The sequence below is a fragment of the Halichoerus grypus genome, chromosome 12, assembly GCF_964656455.1.
Source record: "Halichoerus grypus chromosome 12, mHalGry1.hap1.1, whole genome shotgun sequence".
Classification (NCBI taxonomy): Eukaryota; Metazoa; Chordata; class Mammalia; order Carnivora; family Phocidae; genus Halichoerus; species Halichoerus grypus.
In genome coordinates, this window is record NC_135723.1 from 84,438,278 (window position 1) to 84,455,088 (window position 16,811).

General features: G+C 38.7%; 1 protein-coding gene across 6 annotated transcripts in view; it reads right to left on the reverse strand.

Moving 5' to 3' along the window:
• The window catches only part of UBE2H (ubiquitin conjugating enzyme E2 H), a 105,784-nt gene that overhangs the window by 41,281 nt on the left and 47,692 nt on the right, over positions 1-16,811 (reverse strand). For 3 of the 6 annotated variants that reach the window (XM_036101280.2, XM_036101277.2, XM_036101278.2), the window contains exons 2-3: positions 2,472-2,548; positions 1,789-1,863 (exon numbers count right to left, since the gene is read on the reverse strand). The exons of 1 other annotated variant lie outside the window; for it this stretch is intronic. In XM_036101280.2, coding sequence (XP_035957173.1) covers positions 1,789-1,863; positions 2,472-2,548 — 152 coding nt within the window. Of the gene's footprint in view, positions 1-1,788; positions 1,864-2,471; positions 2,549-16,811 lie in introns of those variants that run through there. 2 more of the 6 variants (XM_078059559.1, XM_036101281.2) reach the window with 1 other exon arrangement.

Sequence of the window (16,811 nt, forward strand, 5' to 3'; positions counted from 1 at the left end):
TGGAAAAAAATATGTTAATAAGGCTTGAGAAATAAATCCATTTCTATAGGATATGTAATTGCTTTTCTATATAGTTCACTGTTAAACAGCTATATTGTTTTCTTTCTGACTAGGAATTTAGGGCTTAAAGCTAGATTCAGCATGCCAATTTTTAGTCTTTAATCAAATGGACATATAAGAAATATATTTGAATGAATTTTATGGTTTACACATTCCATTTGTAAAGATTTAAAGATCATACCACTCAACTACAGAAAAGTTCAAATGCCTGTATAGAAAGAATGGATCAACGGGGGACAGGCAACCACAACGTAACAGAAAAGCACCCCCCCACCCCCAGCTGAGTAATACCACATTCCATCACTCTGGAATGAACTGGGAAGGACCGCTGCCCCAACCCTACAGGTATTAAGTCAGATGTACTCAGGGATTATCTCACAGCTCCCTTCCTATTGCAGCAGCTGATAACCCTACACCTCAGAGACCCTTGCAGCAAGGGGGAAATTTCCAATTCAATCATTCAGAAAGAAATCTTCTCCATTCCTGAGCTTAGAAAAATCATCCAAGGGACCTTAAAAGGAAATCAACTTATTCTTAAAATGAACACCAAGAGTTCCTGGCGTAAGAAGGAATCTCTGTACAGCGCAAAGCTTGAGAGCAGCAGGGTAGCAGATAGTGGGAGAACCTGCGGCATTTGAGGATGATCCTACCTTCTCCACATTACTGATCTTAGACAGAAATGTGGAGGCCTACAATCAAAATATAAAGCGGAGGACGTCTTTGGTCCACCTCCTTAAAAAACAAAACAATGAAACAAAAAACCTTTTTGTTGGAGGGTGGGTGGGGTGGGTGGTATCTAAACGCCAAGAGACCTGGCGTTAGTTCCAAAGACAAGCCCGGAGCAGCAGCAAGATGTATGGACCCTGGCAATTCTGACCACGAGGTCCAGTGTGACTGTCTGAGAAGGCATAACATATTCCAATTTTATTTTTTTCTTCTTTCTTAAAACTGGTCAGTATTTTATTATATTTCAGACTCATCTTTTAGAATGAAAATCTTAAAACCTGGCTTAAGTTAGCTGAGTTACTACCATTCCACCATCTCAAAACCTTTAAAAAGGTGTCGACCTTCAATCCGATGTACCTCTACAGCATCTGATGCTGAAACGTCTAAACTGTCACTCAGGGCCTTAACGGGGGTGATGCGTTAATAATATCGCCAATTAGGGCAGAGAGAAGATGAAGGAGGAAAGAAAAGTACCTCTTTATACAATCCCACTGAGGCTCCTACTCTACTTTCTTCAGCTGTTCAGGGGGCTAAAAGGATGAGGAGTAGAGAGAGCGGAAAAGGGTGATTTCACTGCTAGGTACCCACAGTTGAAGTGAACAAAAGCAAAGGAGGATCTAGAGAGGATTTTTAAATGACAGAATTAGAATAAACACTATGTAACATTAATTCCAACAATCTAGAAATTAAAATGAGATTTATGATATGTTTATTATTTTACTGCTTAGCCTGAATAGACAGTGGGCCTTAAGATCGTTTAATCTGACCCTGACAGGAAAATCTAGTTATAATCATTACAATCATGCAAAGGGTATATTTCATCATCTGTCACAACGTGAAGTCCCACAAAAAGTCACTGATTAATTAACTGAATTTTTCCTTTTTAGGCTTTGGTTAAGTAACCATTTCTGGAATTATCTCCCACAAAATGTAGGATTTTTTTTTTCCCTTTTCTCTTTGCTTTCAAAACTCTCTAATGAGAGAAACTGAGTAGTTACATACCTATAGATGGAGATTTGAAAGGGTATTTATCAGGAAGATCCACTCTAACTTTCCATACTCCACCTTCATATGGTGCTGAAATAAAAGTAAAAATGTTAAACATTAGAACTGTGCCTCCACATTAAAACATAAACCCGAGCGTAAGTGAATTATTAAATCCTACTATCTTTTGAAAACCTTGCAAATTAATTCCTTCAGAGTCAGGGACCTCATAATCAGTAGGTATTCTATGTTCAGATTAAAGTACTTTCCTTTAAAAGATGTAGAGTTCGAAAATAAGCAAAGATTCATTTCTCCCCTATGTTTAACTGATTTTTTTAAGTATTAAACACTACTCAATTAGTTGGTAAGTAACAGCCTCCTATTTCAATCTGCCCCGTTGACCCACCCCCTACCAAAAACAAAAAAAATTTCCCCAAAACCATCCATGTTGCCACTCATTAATAAAACAAAAAAGAAAAAAACAGTACTCACAATTTGTGTTTAATACTGTCACACAGAGATAAAAGAGAAAAGCATATGAAGTAATTATGGTAAGAGCAAGATTTCCTTACTGGTTCTAGAGTTCCATTAAATTTACTGTTCAATTACTACACATACCTCCACTGATATTCTCATTACCTATTAATGAGTAGAGAAAAAAAGAAACTGAAAAAGAAGAACGCATATGAACGTGTACTTACTTCCTTGTGGTCCATAAAACTTCACTACAAATTCATTGAGTCCTCCCAGGATCGTAACCTCATGCTTACTCTCAATGCTAAGGTGGAAGGTAAAGGAAAGTACACAGGCTCTATATTACCTGGAAGAACTAAAGATGATATCCCCAAGATATGCTATGTAAAGTGTTACCAACATTTGATATGAAACTGATAAAATATGAAATATACATAGTCATTCTGGTCATTTAGAAGGGAATATACACTCTTATGAAAAGAATGTGAATGAGCTTTAGAATCAGAGACTGGTGTTCAAATCCTAGGACTTAGCAAGCAGCAAGATGTATTGGGTTTGTGAGCCTACACAACATAATAATGTAAGCTCACTCCCCAAGCCTTTGTTATCTTTGTCCATCAGGAAACACCACTTCATAGGATTTCTGTGAGGATTAAATGGGTTAAGTATGTAAAACACGTAAACTGCATTTTGTAAATCAAAAATAGGCACTGTTTTTTCTCCCCTCTGTAGTCTCTCCTCCCCAATCTACCCCTAGTGAACCTTTAACATAAACTCCATTATTCCCTTTAGTCAAATTCAAAAACTTAGCAAAATACTGATTCTCCTAAATTAGAAATACTATGCTCCTAAAATTATGGATTTACTTAAGCCAAGTCCCCACGTGTTTTCCCCCTGGCTTAGAGAATAATCAAATAATTAGTGATACCACCTTGCTACAGGTACCGTTAAATGCAAAAGAGCAGCAAAACCAATCAATCAATCAATCTTGTCTGTAGTCTTTATTTTCACCTCTCTTTCCCTCCCTTCCAAACCTCTCTCCCTACTTAGACTGGCCTCTAGTTTCTGGCATGTTCTGGTGCTCTAATCACAGAAGTAACACTTGTGTGTTCTCTTCCTCAGAAACTTATCCGTCCCTGAGACTCTTACATGTTTAACTACTAAGATTCAACTCTAAAAGCCAAACCAACGCATATCAGTAGAGAAGAGGGCTACTGGTCTAATATGTACCTGTTTTAGATTTCTTCTTTGTGGTCTAAACAAATAACCCGGGAATTTTAGGTGCTGGGCTTTGGGGGGCCATCAAATCTCACAATGAAATTAGACAAGAAAACCCCAAACAACCAGATATGATAAACTGGTCTCACCTTTCTCCATCAGCAGTGCAAATCTCATTTTAACTACAAGTACTATTACACCAAAAACAAAGAAGCCAAAGAAATTTTAAGATGTTCTCTTACATAGAGAAAAATAATATTTTTAAAGATATGAAATTACATATTTGGCTCTCCTATCCTCTGTCTTACAGGCCACAGAACAGAGGGGCTGGGTGTACTTTTGGCAAAGTCCTTACTCAAAAGCCTTGAACAGGGACACCTGGGTGACTCAGATGGTTGAGCATCTGCCTTCGGCTCAGGTCGTGATCCCAGGGTCCTGGGACTGAGCCCCACCATCAGGCTCCAGGCTGAGCAGGGAGCCTGCTTCTCCCTCTGCCTCTCCCCCTGCTCATGTTCTCTCTCTGTGTCTCAAATGAATAAGTAAAATCTTAAAAAAAAAAAAAAAAGAGAAAAAGCCTTGAACAATCTCCACTAGAGATATTTAATTAAGACAATTTAGTCTATGCTGGGGGGTGGGGGGATGGGTTAGCCTGGTGATGGGTATTAAGGAGGGCACGTTCTGCATGGAGCACTGGGTGTTATGCACAAACAATGAATCATGGAACACTATATCTAAAACTAATGATGTAATGTATGGGGATTAACATAACAATAAAAAAATTAAAAAAAAAGACAATTTAGTCTATGCTAATCTGATCTCATTCTTTTCTAAATGAAAACTGTTTTAATAGCACACACAATGAAAGGACTCAAATAGTATCCATGCTGGAAAATAGGCTTCATTTTTTCACTTGGTCAAATGACACATACATGCATGGTATACTAAATTCTTCTTGACCGGTCACCCTCTCACACCCAGCAAAATATTCCAAAGCTAATGCTAATGAAATAAATAAAAGTACAACAGGTTAAAATTTGCTTTAAAACAAAAAACAAAAAAAAGCACCTTGAGTTAGAAGTTAAATCTAGTTACAATGAACAAAATTAAATATAAATAATAAAGCCCTTGAAGAAAACAGACTTTAAAAAATAATCCTGGGGTGAAAAGCCTTTCCTAAGAGTGATACCAAAGCCAGAAACCAGAGAGGAAAAGATGAGCAGATACAAGCACACACACACATTTAACACTTTTATATTGTAAAAGACAAAATTAAAACAAACTAAGAAGAATAAAATTATAGCATATGACCAAAGAATGTGAATTAAAACATAAAAGGTTATTACAAAGCAGTAAGAAAAATTAAAGGGGCACCTGGGTGGCTCAGTCAGTTAAGTGTCTGACTCTTGATTTCAGCTCGGGTCATGAACTCAGGGTTGTGAGATGGAGCCCCAAGTCGGGCTCCCCACTGGGCAGGGAGCCTGCTTAAGAATCTCTCCCCCGCCACCCCTTTTCTCTCCCTGCTCTGCTCCTCCCCTCCTTGGAAAAAAAGAAAGAAAAAAGAAAAATTAGAAACACCTTGACAAAGAAAAGACCAGAAGAGCCAACAAAACGAAATGAACAAAATTAAGCTGAAGTTTAACTCATTAGTTTAAAAATAAGACATTGTTCACTAAAAATTGATAAAGATGAAAGAGCTGATGAAAACCTAATGTTCAGTGGAGTATAAATTCCTATTCCTGAGGATAAATTTAGCACTGTGTTCCAAAACTCAAAATAAATTTATTCTTTTATTCAAATTTCACTTTTATGAAGTTATTTTTAAAAAAGATAACCAGCCACTGCTGGTGGGAGTGTGATACAGTTTCAACCACTTTGGAAAAGTGCTGATGTGGAAAGCTACACACATGCATACCCGATGCCCAAGAGCACTCCTCCCACTAGACAGGCATAGCTATGATCACCAAAACACAGGTTTAAGAATGCTCATAGCACTATTTATAATATCCAAAACTTAGGTTACAACCCAAAGGCTCATCACCAATGAAAAGGATAAACTATGGTTGTCACCCTACAGAATATTGCACAGCAATAAAAACTGAATTGCAACACTTAGGTGTATGAGTCTCCCAGCTATTGTAGTGAAAGAAACCAGGTACCAAAGAGCACACATGATATGATTCCATCTATACACATTTCAAACAGGCTAAAGGAATCAATGGTGTTAGAAATTAGGATAGGAGTTACCCTAGTGGGGACTGTGATCATTGCGAAGCAGTTGGAGGGGGACTTCTAGGTGCTGATTAAACATTTACTGTTCCATTTAATCACGGAGCACAAAGATTTGTGGACTTTTCACATACATGCTCTTGTTTAACAAAAAAGACAAAGTGTATCTGAAATGTGCAAATATGTTTACTGGAATCGGTGAAATTTAAAAATGAAAATTAAGTATTTATCAAAAGGAACTGATTAAATGGGTTATAAGCCATTTTATACAACAGGCTGCCACTACGTCTGCTAGTGTTTTCTGGTGCCCTCTCCGCACCCAGAGCTCCTCCAATGTACGTTTCTGCTCAACTTGAGGTATCCAGAAGCAGGCAACTGAATAAAGTAATACAGGTAAACACACCCCAGTCATTAGACAAAACCAAATAAATTCACAAGGATAATGAAAAGAGAGTGTAAGGTAGAGGATTCAAAGAGTTTAATAAAAAGAAGTCATAAACTCATTTTATAATCTAAAATTCTGTAGAAGCAGCATTCCCCATTAGTGAGAACTAATTCGCTATGAATAGCATTGATGGATAGCAATTACTCTTAATCAATCATTTAAAATTATGAGTTATCCACATGGATATCTTTTCCAGAAAACTGAAGATATTTCTATCCTTTACATGGATGCAATAAATCTGGGTTTCTTCCATTTTGTGATCTGAGAGTTAGTCCATGCTTTTATCTACTTTCCAAAGAAAATTCTCCTTTCCCAACAGTCATGTTCAAATGAGATTAGAAGTCAATGCTCCAAACCTCCCCTTTCCCACGATCCCTGGTACAACCCTCCTGTCAGATACACTGGGTCTGTCTTCAATTACACATTATACTGTAAATTAAAGAGTTCTTATAGCCCGTTTCATATGAAAAACTAAAAGTAAACTGAATGAAACCTTTAAAACTCCTACCAAGTTGGTAAAATGAAGAAGCTGTGCTAAATTTATGCTGCCTTAGAATGGTACAGACAACTAAATCAGATGGAAAAAAAGAATTTAAGTTTAGTTGAAAGAAAAACACTGCATTAAAAATAAGCCATTTCATCACCACGAATGAATGACTTGCCCACAAAAAATATAAAATTACTTGACTGTTGTTACCATGTGTATTTATGGTAGAGGCCACGAGTTTCTTTCTCCTCTCTGCTGCAAAGTCAAGGGCAAATGAGGAAGGAAGGCAAATGAGAAGGCAGGTTACAATGACAAAAATAATGATCTATTTCTGAGACGTGCTGGTCAGGCTAGTAGACTGGCGGGAACTCACTAGAAGGTGTCTTGATTACTTTCTCAGTTTCAAAGCTTGGACACAGAAAATATCCTTCAGATACTGTTCTGGTAAACATATGTTAAATAAACTCATAAAACCACATTTTACTCACCTGTGATCTAAGTTATTCCCAAAATACTGCTTTTTACCTTTTTAGCATTTCACTATTAAGGACTATCAGCATTTTCAGTAGAATAATGATTAACATTCCCAAGAGCCCAAGTTCATTTCATTTTTAAAATGCCAGCCACCCACCACCTTATTTTCCCTGAGTGGCATTATGATTACACAATCTAATATTTAAAGGTTAATGCCAAACTGTCAAGAGATAACTGACATTCTTGGCAAAACGTGTCTATCGGGATTTTAGAAATGATTTTTATATAGTTCTGGAATTTTCCAGAAAGGGAGCCAAGGGCTAAAAGCCTGTGCCACAGGATTGACGTTAACAGGTCAAAGACCTAGGAATCAGACAGCATTGTTTCCTAAATTTACTGATAATGAGCTTATAAAATAAATGAAGGGTGGCCTCCCTGAGCTGTGTCCATGGAAGTAAGGGACTGGGCGTGAGGAATGCACTTCTGTGCAGAAGGTAGAAGCAATTCGCGTGGCTCTCTCTATATACGTTCAAACCAGTCTGTTTCCAACTCTCCTTGAGATGAATCATACTACAAACGTTGAAGAAACTTGCCAACCTTTATTTACTACCTGGTATTCTTGATAAAAACGTGGCATGTCTATAAACCCATTAATGTGCAAAATATCACAAAAATAATACTTTTGGGATTACGTTTATAAGGAATCCTTCTGCTTTAGAGACATACATTGAAATATTTACTAATTAAACTATATGATGTCTAGAATTTGCCTCAAAATAAACCAGTGTGGGAGGGGTTAAAAGAGAGGTATAGAAGAAATGGTGTAAGCTTTGAGGTGGGAATTACTGAATCTGAATGATGGGTGCCTGGTGGGGGGGGGGGGTCATCACATCACATTGTTCTTTTACGTTTGAAATTTTCCATAGGAAAAGTTCTAAAAAAAAAAAAAAAAAAATTAAGAATGTAGTCAGTTACTGGAACTTTAGCATTCAACAAGCATTAACAGTGCAGAACTAAACTGCTATAGCTCTCTTTTTTATAGGTTTATTTAGAGAGAGAGAGCGCACATGCATGTGGGGAGGGGCAGAGGGAGAGAAACTCAAGCAGACTCCCCACTGAGTGTGGAGCCCCACACAAGGCTCGACCGCACAACCCATGAGATCATGACCTGAGCTGAAACCAAGAGTCAGACACCCAACTGAGCGAGCCACCCAGGCGCCCCACAGCTGTTTTGTTTTGTTTTTTTTTAAAGATTTATTTATTTATTTGAGGGAGAGCACGAGCGGGAGAGGGGAAGAGGAGCAGAGAGCAGACTCCCCACTGAGCAGGGAGCCCAATGCTGGGCTCGATCCCAGGACCCTGGGATCATGACCTGAGCCGAAGGCAGACACTTAACTGGAGCCACCCAGGTGCCCCTCTGCTTCTCCCTCTGCCTCTGTACTTTCCCCCGACTCGTACACTCTCTCAAACAAATGAATAAAATTTAAAAAAAAAAATAAAAACTTATAAAATGATCCAACATTTTTTTCCTGAGGTCCAATACTTAGTCTGAGGAAGAAAAAAAATAGCAAGTGATTCAGTATGTAAGAGAACAAAGACTTTTACTGAAAGAGAAGAATACTCTGCCAAGACAGCAAATCAACAAGTGACATTCTAAATGAGTCAAATTGGATTCAAAAGGATAACTAAGAAAAATCCAACCACCCTGAAAGAAGATGAGCATGGCTTTTGTATATCTATAACAAATAGCCTCTGGGCAAAATAGCCTCTGGGCAAAATAATACACCCAACATAACTCATCACCCCAAGATCAAGAATTGCACACTCTGGGGCACCTGGGTGGCTCAGTTGGTTGGGCAGCTGCCTTTGGCTCAAGTCGTGATCCCGGGGTCCTGGGATCGAGCCCTGCGTCAGGCTCCCTGCTCAGCGGAGAGCCTGCTTTTCCCTTTCCCTCTGCCTGCCGGTCTGCCTACTTGTGCTCTCTCTCTGTCAAATAAATAAATAAAAAATATCTTTAAAAAAAAAAAAAAAGAGTTGCACACTCTACCGACTGAGCCAGCCAGGTGCCCCAATAATTGTAATTTAAACAAAAGTACATCTGTAAAGAAAAATGGTCATGTACAATAACAGAGGCTCCTGAGTGAGAGGAAAGTTTAAATTATAAAAAAAAAAAAAAAGGTTTTGGGGCACCTGGGTGGCTCAGTCGTTAAGCGTCTGCCTTCGGCTCAGGTCAGGATCCCAGGGTCCTGGGATCAAGCCCCGTATCAGGCTCCCTGCTTGGCAGGAAGCCTGCTTCTCCCCTCTCCCACTCCCCCTGCTTGTGTTCCCTCTCTCGCTGTCTCTCTGTCAAATAAATAAAATCTTTAAAAAATAAATAAATAAATAAATAAATAAATAAATAAATAAATAAATAAATAAGGTTTTGAAAGGTTTGTATTCTTTATATTAGGAGAGGGGAAGACTGTTACACAAAAGACAAAAAATAATGAAAACAGCAGAAATAAAAGCTACCAAGAAAATAAGCATGGGGAAAAGGATGCAAAGCAGTAAGAGGGAAGGAAAAAGCCTTCTACTAGTGATAAAATAAGTAAGAGCATATTTTTATCATTTATCTCAATCTGGGTGTCAATAATACAATGTCAAGAGCAATCAACAAAACAATATACAGGTGTCATATCTCCTAAACTCAAGCAATTTTATTACCTATATCCCCCCACAAAATATTTTAAGCTTTCCACATGAAGTGACAGAAATCTATTAATATTAAGCTGAGCTACAGAGAATATAGTTTTAGCATCTATTAAATCCACGAAAGATCACAGTCTTTATTAATAGTTGGTTTACTAAATATTCTACAAACCTCCCCCACACAAGAGCCATAAGGCAAACAAACACTACTCTTAAATGCCCGCCTCTAAGAAGCTTAAAGTTGAGCAAGGGAACATGACATCTGTACATTAAAAAGTAAATGCAAAAACAGTTTGCTACTAGGGTTTAGAGTAGGAATAGATTTCTTTCAGTCTGTGCTTAAGAACAGCAGGGGAGGGGCGCCTGGGTGGCTCAGTTGGTTAAGTGTCTACCTTTGGCTCAGGTCATGATCTCAGATTCCTGGGATCGAGCCCCGCATCCGGCTACCTGCTCAGTGGGGAGTCTGCTTCCCCCTCTCTCTGCTCATGCTTGTTCTCTCTCTCAAATAAAATCTTAAAAAAAAAAAAAAAACAAAAAACAAAAAAAACCAGCATAGGATTTGGATATGTGGAGGTGGGAGAGGCATTTACAACAAAACCAGAAAAGCATGGGATATGTCCACAAAATGAAGACCACTACATTTTTATTTTGATGAGTGGACCACAGGGAGTGTTAGAAAGTAGGCCAAGACCAGATTACCAACTGCCCCAAAGCATGGATTTTATCTGGTGAACAGAGCTAGTTGGTTATTTCTAGGCACAGCATATACAACTGGGCTTTACACAAATATAACTGAGCCATGGTGTATACAACCAGCTGAAGGTGTGACTGAACAGTTAAAGCAAAAGAGCAGAAAAGAAATGTTCAAGGCCAAAGGACGCCTGGGTGGTTCAGTAGGTTAAGCGCCTGCCTTCAGCTTGGGTCATGATCCCTGGGTCCTGGGATTGAGTCCTGCATCAGGCTCCCCGCTCAGTTGGGAGCCTGCTTCTCCCTCTACCTGCCACTCCTCCTGCTTGTGCGCTCTCTCTCTCTCTCTCTCTCTCGCACGCGCGCACGCTGAAAAATAAATAAAATCTTAAAAAAAAGAAACGAAACGAAACGAAATGTTCAAGGCCTCAACTAAGGTAACAGCCATGGGAATGATGGGAGAGATTAGAGACTTCACAGGCTTTGCAACTGACTAGATACAGCACAGCTAGTAGAAAACTCCAGCTCCAGTGTTGCTAGAATACCTCATTTTCATGAGAGATCAAAAAACTAGATTTCTAAGCCAATATCCTAATTTCTAAATGCAAACAGAGCACACGTGCTCCAATGTCTCTCAGTGAAGCCTTCTGGGACCAGCCTACTTCCACTTACAACCACATACTGCTACATTGTCACCAACTAATACACTATGTATTTTACTTTATCACTTGCCTCCTGCTACTACAGTGCAAGCTTCCTAAGGGCAAGGATCGTCAGGTTTGTTCACTGCTGCGTTCCTGGAGCCTAGAAGAGTACCTGGCACATAGTAGGCACTCAATTAATACCACATTAAATGAACACATGAATGAAGCTGCAAGACAGGCATGGCCTGAAACCCAGTCTGAGATCTAAGTATAGTTTTAGCCTTGTCAGACAGGGAAGGTGATACTATTAACAGCAAAGAGGAACACAGGACAGAAGGAACAAGTTTTTTATGGAAGATGCTAAGTTTGGCTTTGAACACAAAAACATGTAAAGTATAAATGGATAAACCAAGTGGCGATATAATACAAGCAGCTGGAAAACTGGTGATTTAAAAGGAGTCACCTTGTAAATCACGTAACTCTCAGCTTGTTTCCCAATCTCTAAAAAGGAGGGGGGAGGGGACTGAGGAAGGATTACCACCTCATTCCCACAGATGCTGAAGATGAAACACCAGCAAAGAAAGGTACCTGGCCCAGCATCGGACACAACAGGAATTCAATATTTTTAATGTAAAAAATATACAAAACTGACTAGTTTCCACAGGACTAAAATTGACTTAAGCAACAATTTTTAATATCTAAAAAATTGTTTTCTTCTACATTCTTGAGACTCTCCCTCCAAAAAAACCACCTTTCTTAGTGTTATTATGAATAATGGTAGCTGTACAGAACCACAAAATACAATGATGCCATGAGGAACTAACAAGGCCTACACTTATTTTCTGAAATAAAACTTCCCATACTGTATGCTGAAGGCACTGGCAGGTTCTTTTCCTAGTTGTTGTTGTTTTTTATTATTATTATTTTTAAAATAATCTCTACACCTAACATGGGGCTCGAACTCATGACCCCAAGATCAAGAGTCCCATGCTCCGTTGACTGAGACAGCCAGGCACCCCCCTATTTGTTTGTTTGTTTTGTTTTTAAAGATTTTATTTATTTATTTAATTGACAGAGACAGCAAGAGAGGGAGCACAAGCAGGGGGAGTGGGCGAGGGAGAAGCAGGCTTCCCGCCAAGCAGGGAGCCCGATGCGGGGCTCGATCCCAGGACCCTGGAGATCATGACCTTAGCCGAAGGCAGTCGCCCAACCAACTGAGCCACCTAGGCGCCCCTAGTTTTTTTTAAGCTAGATTTGAGAGCTGTCACTGGTCTACCATCCTTTAAAATGTTATCTGTGGGGGGCTCAGTTGGTTAAGAATCCAACTCTTGGGTTTCAGCTCAGGTCATGATCTCATGGGTTGTGAGGTCGAGCCCTGCATGGGACTCCACACTCAGTGCGGAGTCTGCTTGGGGATTCTCTCCCTCTGCCCCTCTCCCTGCTCTCTAATAAATAAATAAAATCTTTAAAAATAAAATGTTATCCGTGGTAGGTTATAAAAATCAGGTAACCGAAGTTCATTAATTAAAAAAATACATTCTAAAAAAGACATTCTCCAATAAATAAAACTTTTTTCTTTTTAGCTGTTCGCAGTTTTACAACTAAATTAGTTGGCTATAGCTGCCAATAACCTGAGTGATGGAGGTATCACTTATTTAAAAATGGTCTTTTCAGGGGCGCGGTGGCTCAGTCGTTAAATGTCTGCCTTCGGCTAAGGTCATGATCCCAGGGTCCTGGGATCGAGCCCCGCATCGGGCTCCCTGCTCAGCAGGAAGCCTGCTTCTCCCTCTCCCACTCCCCCTGCTTGTGTTCCCTCTCTCTCTCAAATAAATAAATAAAATCTTTAAAAAAATAGAAATAAAAAAATAAAATAAAAATGGCCTTTTCAAAATAACTGTGTATTGTCCAATATACTGAACACTTAAAGACTCATTATCTAAGGGATAAAAGGTAGCATGTGTTATTATTTTCTTAGGTAGCATGTAAAGTTTTACATAGTCAAAAAATTTAAACAGGGAAGAATAAGGTTAAACAGCAAGCATGGTCATTACCACCTAACAGGCTATAAATCACACTAGCCCAGAAGAGATCTTTTTCCCCTAAAGTGTTTTCATTTAAAGCTTCCATGTTATAAATAAAACTAACACTGGCAAGATCTAAGTAAATTTTTTTTAAATGGGAAAATCATCATAACTTTGCTCTTCTCAGATGCATTATTCTGCTACCAGATTCCCAAATAATAAAGTAAAAAATTCAAAAGAAAAATTAAGTCATAAGTCACAAAATAATTTTTTCAAATAATTTTAGAAAAAGTATATCAGAAAGATATATAGGAAATCTAAGCCCCACTCCATGCCCAACAAAATGTTTTTTTTTTTTTTAAAGATTTTATTTATTTATTTGACAGAGAGAGAGAGAGACAGCGAGAGAGGGAACACAAGCAGGGGAGTGGGAGAGGGAGAAGCAGGCCTCCCGCGGAGCAGGGAGCCCGATGGGGGGCTCGATCCCAGGACCTGGAATCATGACCTGAGCCAAAGGCAGACGCTTAACGACTGAGCCACCCAGGCGCCCCCCAACAAAATGTTTTATAAAGCAGACTTAGAAAGTCCAATAGTCAGAGATGACCCAGTTGCAGAAAAAAATAGTGAGAGAAAAGCGAAGGGAAATATGGGAAAATGATGCCATTTTGAGACCAAAAAAACAGTCAAACAGAAAATTTAAGTTCATATTCCAGTTAAGCACCTCAAAATATTTAGAAGATTATCAATTAAACATAAATAGCTCTTTAATAAGCTTCACTGCTTTGCTATTTTATGGCAACTGTGCATTTACTTTTAACTAAAAATGTACAAATCCATGTACATAAATTAACAGTATGTTACATTTAATTAGTCTTCAATAACTCATGAAAGGTAAATCAAAAGCTTAATTTTAGGGGTGGCTGCTGGCTCAGTCAGAGCATGTGACTCGATCTCAGGGTTAAGTTCGAGCCCCAAACTGGTTGTAGAAATTAATAATGACATTATGGCTATTTATGTAAATGTCCTTATTTTTAAGAGGGGCCAACTGATTTATGTAGTTGTTAAATGATGTCTGGGATTTGCCCTAAAATATTTCAGAGAGGAAACAAAGAAATGTGTGGCAAAGTCCTGATAATTGCAAAGTTTTAAGTGACAGAGATTAATTGTACAGTTGGAAAATTTCATAATAAAAATAAATTATTTACTTTTATTTAATTTCCAATACCTATCATCTCGTCTTTTTTTTTTTAAATCAGAAGGTTGTATATATCCAACTACACTCTGCTTCTATGGAAGGTGACCCTCATTGTCAAGGAACTAGTCAGACATCCAGTTTAAAATCTACAGATTTAGAATACAGCTTTGAACTGCAAAGAAAAAATAAAGACTTAAAAGATTCTCAAGACACAAGACACCCCAGAGACATCAAGTTCACAACGAAAATCTAAACAAATGATCTAGAAAAAAATTTTTTTTTAAACTTGGGGGCTGGGGCCCACATGGGTGGCTCAGTCGGTTAAGCGTCTGACTCTTGATTTCAGCTCAGGTCACGATCTCAGGGTCATGAGATCCAGCCCCACATCGGGCTCTGTGCTGGGTGTGGAGCCCACTTAAGATTCTGTCTATTCCTCTCCCTCTGCCCCTCCCTACTCTCTAAAAATAAAATTTGGGGGAGCGTAATTTTTAGAAGTAGGACACATTAAAAGATACTGGTACCTAATTACCACTTCCAGTTTTCCTGTTCTCAGATGGAGGTAGATGAAACCACCGTCCACATGTCAGAGAAATAAACAGAAAGAACCCTGTCATTCCAGAGGCAGACTACCTAATCACAGTAGGCTGGAGAAGAAAAACAAATGAATCACAACCATAAGGATGACAACTGCACCTGAACTTGAGAACTTTGAAGTCAAAGGCAACATATAATTTCCCCATAAATGATACAGAAACACACAAATAAGCCCACTGGCCCTCTGCAAAATCCTAATGGAAACATCTATTTAAAATAGACCCTATCTCCCCTTCTGGGCTGCATGCTTCTTCTCTGTGCCATCCAGTTCCAGGACAAAGTGCATCACGAAGCAGCTCCTCAGCAAGCTAAATTTAATATGGCTTTACGGAATACCTATGCAGTGTATTTGGTATCCATGCTTCCAATGTTCTTCTCTTCTCTAATAATCTTTGAAAACTTTACTTCCTTTGTTTTAAATACAGTAGACCAGTTCTCATCGTAACACTTGACATGTAGATTGCAATGTCACTCAATGAAAACAGTTAAGTGAAGTGTTTAATAATCCCTACCCACATTCTAATCAAGGCATATGTGAATCATTTACAGTTAGCAGTGACTTTTTTTTTTCTTTCTTTCTAAGTAAGCTCTATGCCCAACATGACCCTGAGATCAGGAGTCCCATGCTCTGCTGACTGAGCCAGCCAGGAGCCCCAGCAGTAACATTTTTAAAGGAAATATTTTCTTTGCCACTCTCCAAGTGACATATATTATTACTAATAACTGCGAAGTGTTGTGTAAAAATTAATAAATACAAGCAGTGGTACCCACTCTACAGATGAAGATTACGGTAAAGTGAAAAACAATGGATCACAGAAAATGAGCAAGAGGAGATCTTAGGTATGTGGTTATCTGTTTCTTTTTATTTATAAAATAGTCAACAAATCTCGGAGAGATTCAGGTCCATAACCCAGGGCATGACTCTTTTTCCTTTCCTTCTCCATACTAATTATGAGTTTGTGTCTCTAGACACTAAGAATTCCCCACAGTAATTTTATAACTCCAATAATCTCAAGAATTTCTTAAAGCAAGCAAGTTCGTTCAAATTCAAATATAAATGCCTGTAAACCCAGAGGAAAGGGAAAAGAGAACACACATGCATATACAAACCATTAGTTTGCCCTTACAAATCACTGCACTAAAGCTCTGGTCACAAGTACCTCCTCATTCCCTAGTTTTTTCCAGAACATGAAGCACAAAAACCTGCTGTTCCCTTTACCACTCCATCTTCATTAGGCATAGCAGATGCCAAATATTAGTAACACCTTAACCTCGATTTCATAAAAATTAAACAAGGGAAGAGCGCAGCACAGACTCAGGCTTCTCAAAGCACAACATGTGCAAAGGACTAAGTAACAGGTTCAAGATCATTGTCATGATTTTATACTGAATGAAGCAGAACTACAGATGCATATATGGGATAGAATGCTAAGTTAAAGCAAGGTCCACCAATGCAGAAAATGCTGCATTCCAAAACAAATGAATATGTATTCACCTGAGCTTAGTTTCTATTACCCATTTGGAAGACTTATCAGAGGTAGCAGCAATTATGTGTTGGAAGTTTATTTTTTAAAGATCTTATTTATTTGACAGAGAGAGCAAGCACAAGCAGGGGGAGCAGCAGAGTGAGAGGGAGAAGCAGGGCTCGACCCCAGGATCGAGCCCAGGATCCTGGGATCATGACCTGAGCTGAAGACACATGCTTAACCGACTAAACCACCCAGGCTCCCCGTGTTGGAAGTTTAATAAAGGATTAACAATGTTAAAAAAAAAAAAGGGGGGGGGGATTAAAATGTAATCTGATGTAATATGGAAAATAGCAGTGTCTTCTTGATTGAAATTCTGCTAAAAACTTTATGAAAGGGTAGTTAGTGGGCAAATACCCTTT